The sequence below is a fragment of the Ochotona curzoniae genome, unplaced genomic scaffold, assembly GCF_017591425.1.
Source record: "Ochotona curzoniae isolate NIBS_2020 unplaced genomic scaffold, NIBS_Ocur_1.0 contig_523, whole genome shotgun sequence".
Classification (NCBI taxonomy): Eukaryota; Metazoa; Chordata; class Mammalia; order Lagomorpha; family Ochotonidae; genus Ochotona; species Ochotona curzoniae.
In genome coordinates, this window is record NW_024466459.1 from 10,293,952 (window position 1) to 10,310,457 (window position 16,506).

The 16,506-nt window shown below is 58.7% G+C and overlaps 1 protein-coding gene across 3 annotated transcripts in view; it reads left to right on the forward strand.

Moving 5' to 3' along the window:
• Positions 1–16,506, forward strand: part of NPLOC4 (NPL4 homolog, ubiquitin recognition factor) — a 32,603-nt gene that overhangs the window by 14,631 nt on the left and 1,466 nt on the right. Inside the window, exons 8-16 of one of the 3 annotated variants that reach the window (XM_040989779.1) lie at positions 611–790; positions 2,701–2,787; positions 3,342–3,413; positions 3,493–3,619; positions 8,377–8,537; positions 13,375–13,446; positions 14,961–15,056; positions 15,579–15,695; positions 16,166–16,268. In XM_040989779.1, the coding sequence (XP_040845713.1) occupies positions 611–790; positions 2,701–2,787; positions 3,342–3,413; positions 3,493–3,619; positions 8,377–8,537; positions 13,375–13,446; positions 14,961–15,056; positions 15,579–15,695; positions 16,166–16,268 (1,015 nt within the window). Of the gene's footprint in view, positions 1–610; positions 791–2,700; positions 2,788–3,341; positions 3,414–3,492; positions 3,624–8,362; positions 8,538–13,374; positions 13,447–14,960; positions 15,057–15,578; positions 15,696–16,165; positions 16,269–16,506 lie in introns of all 3 variants that reach the window. The other 2 variants (XM_040989780.1, XM_040989781.1) reach the window with 2 other exon arrangements.

Genomic DNA, 16,506 nt, shown 5'->3' on the forward strand with positions numbered 1-16,506 from the left:
AACTTCTGGGTCTCCCACACAGGCGCAGGGTCCCAAGGCTTTGGGCCGTCCTTGACTGCTTTCCCACAAGCAGGGAGCTGGATGGGAAGTGGGGCAGCCGGGATTAAAACTAGTGCCATATGGGATCCTGGCACTTGAAGGGGAGCTGTCCAAGAAATGCTTTTTTCAAAAAGATAGAAGACTACCTGGTTATTAGACCTGTACATGAAATGACAGTGAGATTAGTGTTTTATGAGTTGTACGTATTTACTCAAAAGGCAGAGAAAGCAGGGAATCTGCATGTGCTGCATGCCCACGCGTCTGGCACGCAGCGGCAGGCCAGCAGCAGGCCTGTAGCCCGGGGCCTTGCTCGGGTGTAGCAGAGGCCAGCCAGTGGGCTGTTAGCCGGGTGTGTGAGCCGAGAGCTGGGACTCGCTGTGGGTCACTCCGAGGCAGGCTGTGGGCTGGGCCATGCACCTGCTCAGGGAGTGTGTGGAACCCTGCTGCCCGCCACTCCGCCGCTGGAGACTGCCAAGCAGCTCGAAGCCCTGGCTGGGTCTGCCCTGGGTTGCATTCTGGCTCCTCCGTTGGCTGGCAGCTCTTCCCTCAGCCCCCTGCCTTGGCTCCACAGAAGTACAGGCACGTGGACAACATCATGTTTGAGAACCACACCGTGGCCGACCGCTTCCTGGACTTCTGGAGGAAGACTGGGAACCAGCATTTTGGGTACCTGTATGGCCGGTACACGGAGCACAAGGACATCCCGCTGGGCATCCGGGCCGAGGTGGCCGCCATCTACGAGCCCCCGCAGGTGGGCCTGGGCACATACTCACAGTCGGGGGTCCCCGCCGAGTCCTGCGGGCGTCCTGGTGCCTGGCTGGTGGCTCCACGCACTCACTGCATGCTTTTCCTAGTCTGCCACCTGTGTCCAGGGTCATTGCCGTCCTGTCCTGTCACACAGTTGCTTCAGCTCTTATAATTCTGTTTCCTGTCTCTGCACCACAGCAGCTGTCTTGGGACAGGGAGGCCCTGGCTGGAGCCCTGCGGAAGCTCTCGGGCACCTTGTCAGAGCTGAGCTGCTGCCGGTGTGACTGGAACCAGCGCTGGAATGGGAGTGGTTGGGGGGGTTGGAGGCCCAGGTGGTGGGCGGCCAGGCCCAGGGAGGGTCCTCTCTGAGTGGTCCCGCAGGCGGTCCCATACATCAATGCCAGGGTCTGTGGACATGGATAAGGTCTTCAAAAGGGCGTGGAAAATATGTAGCAGAAAAAAGGCATAGATGTAAAAATGTGGCATGCCAAAGTGAACTTAGCTTTTGATTTTCCATAGACTTTTGAGATATGTATATTTGTGGTTTTGTTTTAGTAATTATAAAATATTCACATGTTTGATTATGTGGACTGTACTTCAAAAGCAGTGAGCACTCTGAGCTGGACACTGGGTCAGCTAGGGGAGGTTGGCTGCGCGTGACGCCCTCCAGTGGCGGCTCCATGGCCTGACTCACAGCTGGGTCCTGGTGGGGAGTCGGCAGGTGGCTGTGCTGTGTGAGAACCTAGTAAATGTTGAGTTAGACCTCAAGTAAGGGGCTTCTCTGCCCCCTCCACCCTCCACCCCTCACTCCTGTCCCCTCACCCCTCCACCCTCACCCCTCCACCCCTCACCCCTCCACCCCTCACCCCTCCACCCTCACCCCTCCACCCTCACCCCTCCACCCTGCCCCCTTACCCCTCTACCCTGCCCCCTTTCCCCTCCACCCTGCCCCTTACCCCCTCACCCCTCCACCCCTCCCTGGAGTGGAGGCAGTTTTCACTATTTTTTTTCCCCAAGCTTGATTTATCTGAAAGCGAAAGAACGTCTGCTGACTCATTTCTCAGGTACCCAGCACAACAAGCGAGGCTGGGCCAGGCTGAAGCCAGGAGCCAGCAGTTTCATGTGTGCGGGGCCCAGGGGCTTGGGCCACCTGCTGCTTTTCTATTCTAGAAGCTCAGATAGTAATCTTAGTCAGGGGTGACCTTCACTCCCCTACTTCTCTGGCCAGATTTTTGTTTAAGAAGATACTTACTGATGACCTATGAGCTACGTTTAACTGAAGGTGAACTTCGGCCCGCTCTCTGCACTCCAGGAGCTTCATTTCCTGTGGTTGGTCCTCGCTGCGGCGAGCCAGTGAGTCAGTGCAGCCAGTGAGCCCTCAGCCAGGTGCTGTGCCTCTTGGCAGACAGGTTAATGGCTGAATTTTACTTGTTAAGGTATATTGTTTTGATTTATTATTGATGAGAAAGGCAGACTGACGGAATGAGAGCGACCATGTGTTATGTGCAGGCTTAGTCCCTGCATTCCTTCATAGCTGTGGTTGGTTCACAGCACAGCCAGGAGCCATCGACTCCACTGGGGCCGCCCCGCACATGCGCAGGTGCCCAGGTGCCAATGCATGCCCAGTGCAGACTGGAAGGAATGTAGCCATGGCCTGGAGGTGAACCTGGCGCTGGGCATACTAGCTTGTGGCTACTCTGCTGCATCACAGCACCCCGGTACCAGCTCTCGGGGTTTGTTTGCTGGGGGTGTGTGTGCCCCTGCTAGCTGGACATTCTCCCCGCAGGAATGGCTCGCTGGGCTCTGGAGTGAGCTTCCAGGCAGACCTGGCTGCATGAGAGCAGGTCGGGAGGGTGTGGGAAGAAGGGTGGCGGACACCCTTGTTCTCAGCCTTCTCCCTGTCCTTCCTGACAGATTGGTACACAGAACAGCCTGGAGCTTCTCGAAGACCCCAAAGCAGAGGTGGTGGATGAAATTGCTGCCAAACTTGGCCTGAGGAAGGTACTGCGACACCCCTCACCCTGGCTGCGTGCTGGCACAGGCGCCATGGGATTTGAAACCCTGTTGTGTTTATTGGGCAACAGCAGCTTTTATGCTTCTCTGAGTTACGGGGACATGAGAACATTTTCCTGAGCAAAAAATAGTTGTCAGGTTGAGCTAAGTGTTCAGCTCTGCCGGTGGTGTGCCAGTGGCCAGCGTGGGAGGGGCGGAGAGCAGGCGTGGCCCAGCCCCTGGGGCAGCTCCTCCCTGGGCTGCCGGGCCAGGACCGGCTCCTGAGTCAGCGTCTCAGAGCACGCTGCAGGCTGTGTGGGGAGAGCCGGGCCAGGGCCTTCAGGGTACCCCACGGAGGGGGCTGTTTGTGGTCCTCATGCGGCCTGAGATCCCTGGGGTCTCCCCTGCCCTGGACTTGGGGGGAGGTGAGCTGCCGTGGTTAGCGTCTGTTGGGGCTCCCCTGCCTCCCCTGCCTACCTGGCAGTGACAGCCATGGGCTGGCTCGTGAGCTGCGTGAGCCCTTGGCAGAAGCCGGGATGCTGAGAGCCGTTCCTCCTGTTCAGGTTGGCTGGATATTCACAGACCTCGTCTCGGAAGACACCCGCAAGGGCACTGTCCGTTACAGTCGCAACAAGGTGGGTGAGCGGGCCAGGAGCCAGCGCTGCTGCTCTGCTCCGCCCATGGGGCCGGCTGACAGGTGCTTCTCGCACACAGGACACCTACTTCCTGAGTTCAGAGGAGTGCATCACTGCGGGCGACTTCCAGAACAAGCACCCCAACATGTGCCGCCTCTCCCCCGACGGGCACTTTGGATCCAAGTTTGTGACCGCGGTAGCCACAGGTGGGCCTGGCTCCGGCACGGGCGCTGCGTGCTCAGGGCTTTGTTCGCACAGCTATTTATTTTACATTCATGAAGAAGGCAGAACAGGTTTTTTCCTGTCTACTAATGTCCTGAAATAGCAGCTCTGGGCTCACCTGGCTAATCCTCTGCCTGCAAGCACCAGAGTCCTACATGGATGCTGTGTCACCCATCCGGCTCCCTGCTGATAGCCTGGAAATACTTTGTTTTATTGGAAAGACAGATTTATAGAGAGAAGGAGAAAGAGAGAGGTAGATTTTCCATCTGCTGGTTCACTCCTCACGTGGCCACAATAGCTGGAGCTGGGCTGATCTGAAGCCAGGAGCCAAGAGCCTCTCCTGGGTCTCCCATATGGGTGCAGGGCTTTGAGCTGTCCCAAGGCTTTGGGCCGTCCTCGACTGCTTTCCCAGGTCACAAGCAGGGAGCTGGATGGGAAGTGGAGCACCTAGGACATGAACTGGCACCCATATGGGATGCTAGCACTTCAACGTAGAGGATTAGCCTGTTGAGCCATTATTCTGGCTCCTCTTTTTTTTCTCTAATTTATTTTTCATTGCAAACTCAGATATACGGAGAGGAGGAGAGACAGAGAGGAAGATCTTTCATCCAATGATTCGTTCCCTAAGCTGAGCTGATACTAGCCAGGATCCAGGAATTCTTCCAGGTCTCCCACGTGGGTGCAGGGTCCCAAAGCTTTGAGTCATCCTCGACTGCTTTCCCAGGCCTCAGGCAGGGAGCTGGATGGGAAGCAGGGATGCCGGGATTAGAACTGGCGCCCATGCAGGATCCCAGGCACACTCAAGGCGAGGACTTTAGCTGCTTAACCCCAACAGCCAGGGCTGGGCTGGGCCAGAGCCAGCCAGGCTCGATGTCTCTGACGTGGGTGACTGGAATTCAAGTGCTGGGTAGTCCCCGGCTGCCCTCGCAGACACATCTCCTGGAGGTGAGAGCTCCGGCTGCCAGTTACAGGTAGTGGCTTACCCGAGCCTCCGCACCAGCCCCAGTGAGGGGGATTGGGAAGATCCCCAGTTAATATCTTACTTTGGCATACAGTTGTGTAGATATCCAGGCAATTTTCCTCTGAAACTTAGTGTGGACTGTGGGAGAGGCTGTGTCACTTAGTGTGGATTGTGGGAGAGGCTGTGTCATTTAGTGTGGACTGTGGGAGAGGCTGTGTCACTTAGTGTGGATCTGTGCGACAGGCTGTGTCACTTAGTGTGGACTGTGGGACAGGCTGTGACACTCAGTGTCGACTGTGGGAGAGGCTGTGTCACTCAGTGTGGACTGTGGGAGAGGCTGTGACACTCAGTGTGGAGTGTGGGAGAGGCTGTGACACTCAGTGTGGAGTGTGGGAGAGGCTGTGACACTCAGTGTGGACTGTGGGACAGGCTGTGACACTCAGTGTGGACTGTGGGAGAGGCTGTGACACTCAGTGTGGAGTGTGGGAGAGGCTGTGACACTCAGTGTGGAGTGTGGGAGAGGCTGTGACACTCAGTGTGGACTGTGGGAGAGGCTGTGACACTCAGTGTGGACTGTGGGAGAGGCTGTGACACTCAGTGTGGACTGTGGGACAGGCTGTGTCACTTAGTGTGGACTGTGGGAGAGGCTGTGACACTCAGTGTGGAGTGTGGGAGAGGCTGTGACACTCAGTGTGGACTGTGGGACAGGCTGTGACACTCAGTGTGGACTGTGGGAGAGGCTGTGACACTCAGTGTGGAGTGTGGGAGAGGCTGTGACACTCAGTGTGGAGTGTGGGAGAGGCTGTGTCACTCAGTGTGGACTGTGGGAGAGGCTGTGTCACTTAGTGTGGAGTGTGGGAGAGGCTGTGACACTCAGTGTGGAGTGTGGGAGAGGCTGTGACACTCAGTGTGGAGTGTGGGACAGGCTGTGTCACTCAGTGTGGAGTGTGGGAGAGGCTGTGTCACTCAGTGTGGACTGTGGGAGAGGCTGTGACACTCAGTGTGGAGTGTGGGAGAGGCTGTGACACTCAGTGTGGACTGTGGGAGAGGCTGTGACACTCAGTGTGGACTGTGGGAGAGGCTGTGACACTCAGTGTGGAGTGTGGGAGAGGCTGTGACACTCAGTGTGGACTGTGGGAGAGGCTGTGACACTCAGTGTGGACTGTGGGACAGGCTGTGACACTCAGTGTGGACTGTGGGACAGGCTGTGACACTCAGTGTGGAGTGTGGGAGAGGCTGTGACACTCAGTGTGGAGTGTGGGAGAGGCTGTGACACTCAGTGTGGAGTGTGGGAGAGGCTGTGACACTCAGTGTGGACTGTGGGACAGGCTGTGACACTCAGTGTGGAGTGTGGGACAGGCTGTGACACTCAGTGTGGAGTGTGGGACAGGCTGTGACACTCAGTGTGGACTGTGGGACAGGCTGCGTGCTCGGGGCTTTGTTGCCCTGCCTGCAGGTTATGAAGAGGCTCACCTTCTCCTGGCGTGGAGGGCTACACTTGCTCATTCTGGTCCTGATTCCCTGGGGGAACAGGAAGTGCAGGCCGAGACAGCAGCCCTGTGGCCAGGGAATGCAGTGCCCCAGGGCACACCTGTGGGCTCAGGAGGCAAGGCTGAAGTCCTCGCGGCCAGCTGAGTGCTGCCGGAGCTGGAGAGCACTGTGGGGAGGGAGGAGCCGTGGCGTATGGCCTTGTGCTCGAGCAGCAGGCTTCATGAGCTGTGCCAGCACGCCGGGTGTCGGGGCGAGCGTCTCCCTGCAGAGGCCCGAGGTGTGTCAGGACATCGCTGGGACCCCTGGGGACTTCCAAGGCAAGGTACCTGGCCCCATCTGGGTCCCATCCAGGTGAGGTATCCAGCAGGCAACAGGAGTTTCCAGTGCTGTTGCTGTGGTGTAGCAGGTAGAGCTGCCGCCTGCAGTGTCAGCTTCCCATACGGCTGCGGGTCGTGTTCTGGCTGCTCCATTTCCAGCGCGCTCCCTGCTTAGGGCCGAGAGCTCATGCTCCTGGACGAGCAGTGGAAGGTGGCTCCACTCTGCACACGTGGGAGACCTGAAGAAGCTCCTGCTTTGACCTGGCCTGGCCATCTGGGGAGTGAGCCAGCAAATGAGGATCTTTCTGTGTCACCCTCTCTCCCTGTAACTGTTTTTTCAGTAGATTAATAAATCTAAAAAGGGAAAGGAGGGGGGTTTCCCATCATCCGATCATCCTTGCGAACTGGTCCTTGGGAGCTGTGTTGGCCAGCATTAAGTCTTCAGCTTTGTAAGACTTTTGACCCCAAAGTTTTCCTTCTGTAAGCACTTCACTGGTAATATAGAAACAAGTGCAGATCTGCAGGGGCAGAGTGAAGGCAACTTCATACAGGCACACGCACACACACAGGCATGCACGCCTGTGAGGCACGCCTACGCACACTCATACAGGTGCACACACACAGTCACACAGAGGCACACCTACACACTCATACAGGCACACACACACTCACACAGAGGCATGCCTACACACTCACACAGGCACACACACACAGTCACACAGAGGCACACTGACACTCAAGCACACACTTGTGCTCACACACACTCCACCCCGCCCGCCTCTCCCTCTGCGCTCTTGTAGAAGCAGCACGTTAACCACACTATCCTCCAGCGTCACGGCCAGAGAGGAGGCAGCAGGGCCCTGGGTGACCCCAGCTCCAGTCCTGCGTCCTTGCTGCCTGCTCGCTGGGTCTGGTCTGCGGCATCTGCTGCAACCACAGCACTACATCCTGTCCCCATGCAGGACACGGTTCAGGTTTTGTCAGAGAACCTGAAGCAGAAATAGTGAGGATTTTATTATTATTATAATTATTATTATTTTAAGATTTATTTATTTATTTATTGGAAAGTCAGATATACAGAGAGGAGGAGAGTCAGAGAGGAAGATCTTCCGTCCAATGATTCACTCCCCAAGTGAGCTGCAACGGCCGATGCTGCGCCAATCCGAAGCTGGGATCCCAGAACCTCTTCCGGGTCTCCCACGCAGGTGCAGGGTCCCTAAGCTTTGGGCCGTCCTCGACTGCTTTCCCAGGCCACAAGCAGGGAGCTGGATGGCAAGTAGAGCTGCCAGGATTAGAACTGGCGCCCATATGGGATCCCGGCGTGTTCAAGGCGAGGACTTTAGCCGCTAGGCCACGCTGCCAGGCCCAATAGTGAGGATTTTAAAACATTTTAAAACATATTTCCTTATTTGAAAGAGTGTTGGTAAAGAGAGACTTCCCATTGACCAGCTCGCTCCCCAGATGGCGTGTTAGGCGTAGCTGGGCCAAGCTATGACAGCAGCAGGATCCGCCGCGCCACAGGACCCAAGGCCTGGTACTCTGCGGCCTGCCTCCCCGGGCGTGGCTTGGCAGGAAGCGCTGCAGCAGGGGGTGCGCTGCCCTGGGGCTCTGCACCCACTGCACCAGGTGCCCACCTCCCGGGTGTTGGTGTGGAGGCTGGCCGGGTATTGCTGCGCCTGAGGAGCTGTTCGAGCAGGCTGCCTGCTGGCCTGGGCCTGTCCTTGCCCAGCTCAGCTGGTGCTGCTAATTCCCGCTGTTCTAGAATCAAGAAGCCGAGTGCTGAGCAAGCAGGGCGTCCAGGCTGTGGAGCCAGCACGGAGTGTGTGCGCAGTGGGTCCTGCTGATGGAGCCTGCTGCCATGTGCGTGTCCAGGCTGTGGGTGCCAACTAGCCTGCACACTCTTGAGGGAAGTGAAGAAGCATGGGCACTGCCCTGGTGGCTGGGCTTTCCCCATGCAGATTCTCTCTTGCAGGTGGCCCTGACAACCAGGTCCACTTCGAAGGCTACCAGGTGTCCAACCAGTGCATGGCGCTGGTGCGCGATGAGTGCCTGCTGCCCTGCAAGGACGCCCCCGAGCTCGGCTACGCCAAGGAGTCCAGCAGCGAGCAGTACGTGCCTGACGTGTTTTATAAGGTAAAGCATGGCCTGCAGGCGGCTGGGCTGTCACCGGCAGGGGCGCCTCGCTCTGCGGGGTGACGGGGCTGGAGACCATGGCCAGGGACGACCCTGTCACACGGCCACCCACAGCCCTGTAGTGTCTCACATCAGCTGGCCCTCGCCTCCCAGGGCAATGTGGGTCATAGATGTGTCCGACTGCCTGGAGTCAGCTGTCCGTTTCTACTCTGTGTTCTCTCTCAACTTTTTTTCCCTCTCTCTTTTATTTATTTTTTCTAAGATTTAGTTACTTGAAAGGCAAAGCTAAAGATCTTACATCCACTGGTGCACCCTTCAAATACCTGCGTCAGCTGGGGCTGGGCCAGGAGTCCATCCGGGTCTCCCCGTGGGTGCAGGGTCCCCAGCACTGTCCTCCACTGCCTTCCGGGAGCAACGGCAGGGCCAGGGGGCGCAGGAGCTGCCCTGGTCCCGGGAGCAACGGCAGGGCCGGGGGGCGCAGGAGCTGCCCTGGTCCCGGGAGCAACGGCAGGGCCGGGGGGCACAGGAGCTGCCCTGGTCCCTGGAGCAACGGCAGGGCCGGGGGGCGCAGGAGCTGCCCTGGTCCCGGGCAGAGGCTCAGCTCCCGTGCCGTCCAGCTTAGTTTCTGTCCTCTGCAGCAGCTCGTCGGCTGAGCTCGGGTCTCTGGGAGCCCCTCTGGCCATTGGAAGGCAGAACTGCTGGGATGTTTGCATCTACTCTTCTTAGCACCTGTCGTTTCCGGGTCATTTCCTCGGGTGGAATGAGGGGCTGGCATGGTGGTGCGACAGGTTAGCACCCTGAGACAGTCTGGGTCCTGGCTAATGCTTTTCATATCACTCTGCCCCACCTGGCCAGGGCTCCATCCAGGAGCAGCCAGGAGCTCCATCTTGTTCCCCGCTGGATGGCAGGGACCGGGGCGTCCTCAGGGGTGCTGTGAGCGCCTGGGCGGCAGAGCCGACCCTGATACACAAAATGACGTTTTTTTCCTGAAGATGTACTGACTTCCTCGTTGACTCATTCCCCCGTGCTCCCCATGTTGGTCCAGGCCAGAGCTGTAGGGAGCAGGGCGGGAGCCGCCTTGACAGGCAGTGAGGAGGAGAGACACGGAAAGTTCCAGCCACTGCTTCACTCCCCAGATGGCCGGTGCGAAGCCGGGAGCCAGGAGCTTCTTCTGGATCTCCCATGTGGGTGCAGGCATCAAAGGACTTGGGCCACCTTAGCTGCTTTTTCTAGGCCGTCAGCAAGGAGACGATCCGACGTGGAGCAGATCTGACGCTGTGCCCGTGTGGATTCCAGCGCTAGCAGGAGAATTGGCCTGATACACCGCTGTGCTGGCACAGTTGGGCCTTGCTTTTTAATTGGAAAGTCAGATTTACAGAGAGGAGAGATGGAAAGAAAGATCTTCCATCTAATGCTTCAGTCCCCAAATGGCCAAAGGCCAGAGCTGAGCTGATCTGAAGCCAGGAGCTTCTCCTGGGACTCCCACGCGGGTGCAGGGTCCCAGGGCTTTGGGCTGTCCTCACTGCTTTCCCAGGCCACGGGCAGGGAGCTGGATGGGAAGTGGGACAGCTGGGATGCAAACTGGTGTCCATATGGGATCCCAGTGGATTCAAAGCGAGGATTTAGCCACTAGGCTATTGTGCCAGGGACTGGTTTTTCTTTTTTTCTTTTAATATTTTTTATCAGGTTATTTTATTTCCGTATGTTAGTGTAATTTTTTTCTTTTATTGCAAAGTTAGATATACAGAGAGGAAGATCTTCCATGCCCTGATTCACTCCCCAAGCAGCTACAACGGCTGGTGGCTGTGCTAATCTGAAGCCAGGAGCCCAAAGCTTCATCTGGGTCTCCCACATAGGTGCAGGGTCCCAAGGCTTTGGGCCGTCCTTGACTGCTTTCCCAGGCCACAAGCAGGGAGCTGGATGGGAAGTGGGGCCACTGGGATTAGAACCGGTGCCTGTATGGGATCCCGGTGTGTGCAAGACAGGACTGGCCGCTAGACTACTGTGCCAGGCCTTAGTGTGATTTTCCTACACTTAAACTTTCTCCTCCGGGCTGGGCATGGTGGTTCAGCAGCTAAATCCTCTCCTTGCATGTGGCGGGTTCCCATCCAGCTCCCTGCCTGTGGCCTGGGAAAGCAGTCGAGGACGGCCCAAAGCCTTGGGACCCTGCACCCGCGTGGGAGACCCGGAAGAGCTCCTGGCTTCAGATGAACTCAGCTCCAGCTCCTGTGGCCGCTTGGGGAATGAAGCAGTGGATAGATCTGTCTACCCTCCTCTCTGTAAATCTGCCTTTCCAATAATAAAAAAATCAGATAAACCTGCTTTTCTTTTGTGCGACTTGTCTCGCTGTCACTGGCTCCCTGTCCCGTCAGTGAATTCCCATCCCGAGTGGCTGCACCCGAGAGTCGCGCTCCCCGTGAGTCGCGCTGGGGCGTGTTGTGTGGAGGCCCTCGCCCCGGGCGGGCAGGCCTGGTGTCGTGCTGCTCATCCTGTGCCGGAGCAAAGGGCCACCAAGGACCCCCTGTCCCCGCCATGTTACGTGGTCACTGAGGGGCTGTTTGCAAAGTACTGGAAGATGTGGGGTTCAACTTGGGCCTGGGTGAGCACGTGTGGCCCACACCGTTCCAGTGACTGTGACCGGGCCAGGCTGAAGCCCGGAGCTTTGGCAGGGTCACCTGCTGGGTCACGGGCACCCGTGCTCGGGTCGGCCTCCACTGCTCTCCCAGGTCATCCACAGAGAGTTGGACAGGCTGTGACCTAACCCGCTCTGCCACAGGACAGCTCCTCAGAGTCTGAGCAGACACTTTCTGTCGTACTTGTTTGCTTCTGCCGTGCTTGAGGCACCTGAGCTGGACGTCGGCAGAAGGGCCTCTCTCCAACCACAGCCTCATCTAACCTGTCGGGGGGAGCCCTTGTGCTCCCTGAAATGCCCAGCACAGCTCGTGTCTGCTCCGCTGCCCTGGAGGCACTGGGGGTGCGTGGTGTGTGTGATCTGCTGGCAGGGCCCGGGCTGAGGCGCCTGGATTTCCACGCTGGCCATGGGCTGACCAGATGACCTGAGCTTGGGGCGTAGGTCCCCTTCCCCAGGGCCTCACGTTTGCTGATCTTGAGTGGGTGCTGCTCTGTGTCCCTGGGGATGGCACACTCATGGCTCACATTAGGCATCTGAGACCAGTCTGACGGGGACTCTGTGGATGCCCGTCTGCTGGGCTCCCCCACCTGATGGGCTCTGGACTCCCGTTTGCCGGGCTCCCCCACCTGACGGGTTTTGGATCTGTGGGCGCCTGTCTGCTGGCTGCTGAGTGCTGAGTCGTCCTACGGGGCTTTGAGCTTCGCTGCAGCAGGGTGGTGCTAGCCCGTGGGCCAACCTCGCTGTCCTCTGGCACAAAGCCTGTATACCTTGAGCTAAGGACATTGGTCCCAGGCTTCTCTTTGATGTCAAGGCTGCAGCGTCCCTGCTGCCAGGAGAGGTTGTGGGGAGTGGGTAACAAGGCATCTGGACATGATGTCTGCAGGTACAGCATGAAGACTTTCGCCCTGTGAACTCTGCTGGCACTCACGGAAGCAGCAACCTTCAGTGTGAAGGGAGACTGCCTGTGTCCCCAGTGGGAAGGGAGGGGTGACCCCTTTGTCTCAGTTTAACTTGCAGACGGGAACAGCGACCAGTCGAAGGGGAAGGCCCTGTCTGGACGTCCCCAGGAGCCAGAAGCCATGAGCAGGTGCTGACCCAGCTTAGCGAGCCTGGAAGTGAAGGCCAGGTTGCTGGATGTGAGCCATGCGGGCTGCAGCTGGGTCGGGCAGGCCAGCTCGGGGCTGTGCATCTGCAGCAGTGGGGGCGAGGTGTGTCGAGGGCAGGCCGTCGAGGCAGTGCTGTGGACTTCCACAGGAGAGGCCATGAGCAAGGCCTGTGGGCACCTGCTGGGCTCAGGTGTGACTGCCAAAGCTGTCTCTGGCCACCCATGGACAGGGCTGCTCTGGGCCTGCCCTGTGCCCCCTCGGGGATGCAGTTAGCAGTCAGTGGTGGTCTGCAGGCTTGGGGTGAACAATTCAGTTTTGGGGGAAATGCGGCCCCCGCGTGCGGTCTTCTGGGGGAACCTCCATCCCTGTGCACTGACTCCCAGTGCTCTGTGCTCAACGTGTCTGACATAAATCAGATCTAGTTGTCACGTTGTGATTAATGAACACATGCTGGCCACTTTCCCCTGTAATTAAGCTGTGTTACATCGTCTGACAAAGCAGAACAGGCTTTGACTTGCACAGACGGCAGCGGGTGTGTGTGCACGCTAACCTGGGCATCGTGCAGAGATGGCGGCAGGTGGTGTGTGCACGCGTGTGGGTACATGCACACTCACCTGCACGTCTCTTGCGCAGGTCCTGTTCACTGTACACTCTGTAGCATTTATAAATTGGCTCTCAGGGCCTAGTGTTGTGGTGCCGCCTGTGGCCCTGGCATCCACAGCTGCTCCCCGTCAGTGCTCCTGGGGAAGGAGCAGAGGAGGCCCTAGTGCCCGGGCCCCTGCACCCACGAGTAAGGCTTCTGCTCTGCCCTGTCCACGCTCCAGTTGTTGCAGCCGTAGCACAGGCGGGCTCTGCCCCTTGCCTTGCTCTCTCCCTTCACAGCCTGCCAGTGACTGCTGTGAGTGCGTGTAGGGCAGGGGACCTGGGTGCAGCCCGCCCAGCCTCTCAGACTCTGGCTGAGCCACGGGAGGAAGCCCCGGGGAAGTGACGGGTCCTCCTGCAATTTGCTTCCTTTCTCTGTTCTCCAGATGTTTCTGCAGAAGTCGTGGGGGGTGAGAGGCCACCTTCACCCACCACCATTTGCCTTTGATCCTTTCAGGACATCGACAAGTTTGGCAACGAGATCACCCAGCTGGCCCGCCCGCTGCCCGTGGAGTACCTGCTCATTGATGTGAGTGCCTGTGCCCCGAGACGCACACAGGGGGGCCCCGCTCGTTTTGGGGTTAACTGTCTTGCACACATGGTGGGAGTTCATGTTTCCTGCAAGGACCAGCACCCCGGCTCTGCCTGCAGGCCCCGCAGCAGGTATCCGGTCATGTGGGCATTCCACGCCATGGACCACTGGCACTTGGGGTTTCTCAGTGACAGCTGGTGTGGCTTCCTGTGGGGAGCCTCTGGGCTCCTGTCCGCCCCCATCCATCCTGGGAGCGTGAAACCCCCTGCGTGGGCAGCAGCAGCAGCCAGGGCCACTCTGCCTGGCAGAGCTGTTGTGAGGGGCTGGGGCACCACGTCTCCTTGGCTTGTTTGCACACGGGCCAGGCTTGTGATGCCGGCAAGGAGATGCCATCCTTCACCCTCACGTCTGGAGCAAGTCCGTGTGCCAAGCCCACCGAGGCTGTGTTCAGCCGATGGCCTAAGAGCACCCCACAGGCTGGGCTGTAAAGCCTCCATGGTGGAGCTCCTGGGAGTGCCAGGAGGAAAGTAGATGGACGGGGCCTGTGCTGAGCGGGGCAGCAGGACTTCAAGCCAGTTACCCTGGGGCCTTCCTGCCAGCCGCCCCATGGCACTCCATTCCCACAAGAAGTTGGGTTCTTGCCTGGGCCTTGGTAACCTGTGGCTGCCCCCATCAAGATGTCAATTATGTGGGTCCTCACCCAGCAGAAAATGCCTGTCAGCCCTCTGAGGAGGTATCTGGGCTGTCCTGCTCCCGTGCCCTCCCAGGACAGGGGCCCAGGGTATCCTGAGTACCGTGTGTATGGTGCTCTTGGTGGTCGCCCCCATGGCTCCTCCCTATGCCCAGGCTGGGGGTGCCCCCCGCCTCCAGGCACCGTGGACATTGGGCACAGCTCAGCATCTGTTGCTGCTCTGGCACAGGCGCCCCACAGGGACCAGCCTGGCCCCAAAGCTGAAAAGGCTGGGCCATTGCTGCAGGTACCCACCAGGGAGGCTGGGGGGTAAGGGGCTGCTGGGGGCTGCTAGGAGGAATCCTACCTAATCCCTGCTTGTTGCCCCTTCCCGGCTTCTGTTGGTCACATCAGATTTAAGACTCGGAGGTATGTCCAAACCTAGGGCAGGACCCAGCTCTGGCTGCCCTCTGTCTAGTCTTTAGAGTGGCTGTACCCTATGACTGCCCTGTGATGGGCACCCACAGCCCTAGGGAGGCTGCACAGACCTCTGGCTCCCATGGACAGCCTGGACCCATGGACAGCCTAGGACACCGCTCAGCCTTCCCCTCTGTGGTTCTCTGACACTGATGGGGGCTCTCCCTGGCCAAAGGGAGCCACTACAGGGACTCTGGTGATCCCTGTGAGGCCTGTGGTGTGCATGGCGGGTACTTCTGGGGGTGCCTTAAGGTGCCAGGCCTTCTTCTCGGGGTGCTCCTCACTGGGGGCACCAGGCCCTCGTCTCGTGGCGCCAGGCTCTCTGCTCGGGCGCTCCTCACAGCTTTGTGTTTTTTTCTGGCAGATCACAACAACTTTCCCCAAGGATCCAGTTTACACTTTTTCTATTTCACAAAATCCTTTTCCGATTGAAAACCGGGATGTCCTGGGTGAGACGCAGGTAGGCCGCTTGTCCTTGGAGACACTGGAGCGTGGCTGGGTTGTTCTCTCGTGTCTGCAGAGTCCTGTGCTCCGAGACGGCCTGAGCCATTCTCGGGACCAGACCCAGCCTCGCCCCTTCCCTGGCCAGTCTCCAGGGGCATCTTCGTGGCTGCTGACGGACAGGCTGGGGCAGCGCGAGTCCTCAGGCGGGAGGGGTTGACAGTCTGTCCCATGCGGACAGCCGTGGGCTCGGGGGTTACCAAGCATGCAGCCCAAGCCAGTGTGGGCACTGTGCTCCATGCTGCCATTCCCCTGCAGGGGGTGCCGCTGAGGGACCTCTGCCCTGAGGTTTTGTCCAAGGAGGAGAGGGTGGGGGCTCCCCCTTGCTCCTCCCCATGGGTGGGCTCACCTGCAGGGCACCAGGGTTTGGCTGGTCCCCCTCGACGTGTGCTGTGTCACTGCTGGGCGGGCTGGTCATGTCTCTCCAGGGAGGCCTGGTCCTGCTCCTGCACTCTCCCACTTCCCCCGGCCCTCTCCCCAGGACTTCCACAGTCTGGCCACCTACCTGTCCCAGAACACCTCGTCCGTGTTCCTGGACACCATCTCTGACTTCCACCTGCTACTCTTTCTGGTCACCAATGACGTCATGCCCCTGCAGGTGGGTCTGTGCCGAGATGCTCCGCCCGGCTCCGTATGTAGACAGGTGGGGCTGGGATGTCGGCTTGCGGCTCCCTGGTGAGGGTCATCTCCCCTCCTTCGCCAAGGAACTGTCACCCTCTGTGCCGTTGGGGACTCAAAGGTGATAAAGTTTATTGATTTATTTTTATTGGAAAGTCAGATACACAGAGAGAATAAGAGAAAGATTTTCCATCCACTGATTCACCATTGGCCAGAGTTGAGTGAATCCCAAGCCAGGAGCCAGGAGCCTCTTCCGGGTCTCCCAGTTGGGCGCAGGGTCCCAAGGCTCTGGGCCGTCCTCACTGCTTTCCCAGGCCACAGGCAGGGAGCTGGATGGGAAGTGGGGCAGTCAGGATGTGAACCAGCATCCATATGGGATCCTGGTATATGTAAGACAGGACTTTAGCCACTAGGCTAGCACACCAGGCCCAACCCTGTGGCTTCTTGCAGGACAGCATCAGCCTGCTGCTGGAAGCCGTGAGAACCAGGAACGAGGAGCTGGCTCAGACGTGGAAGAAGTCGGAGCAGTGGGCCACCATCGAGCAGCTGTGCAGTGAGTGCCTGACTGCATGTGCTGTGGGCACTGTGGGCGCTTGGCATGGCCCCAGCAAAGGAGAGTCCTTGGAGAGCCTTCTCCGAGCTCTCAGGGTGGCAGCAAAGGGCTGTGCCCCCACACTGGTTCTGCCAAGTGTCTGGAGACCCGGACCCGGGGCTGGTCCCTGCTGCTCTGGCTGCACAGCTAAGGGAGTGCTCACGTCACATGGTTCCGTACCTGACGCAGCCGTGGCACG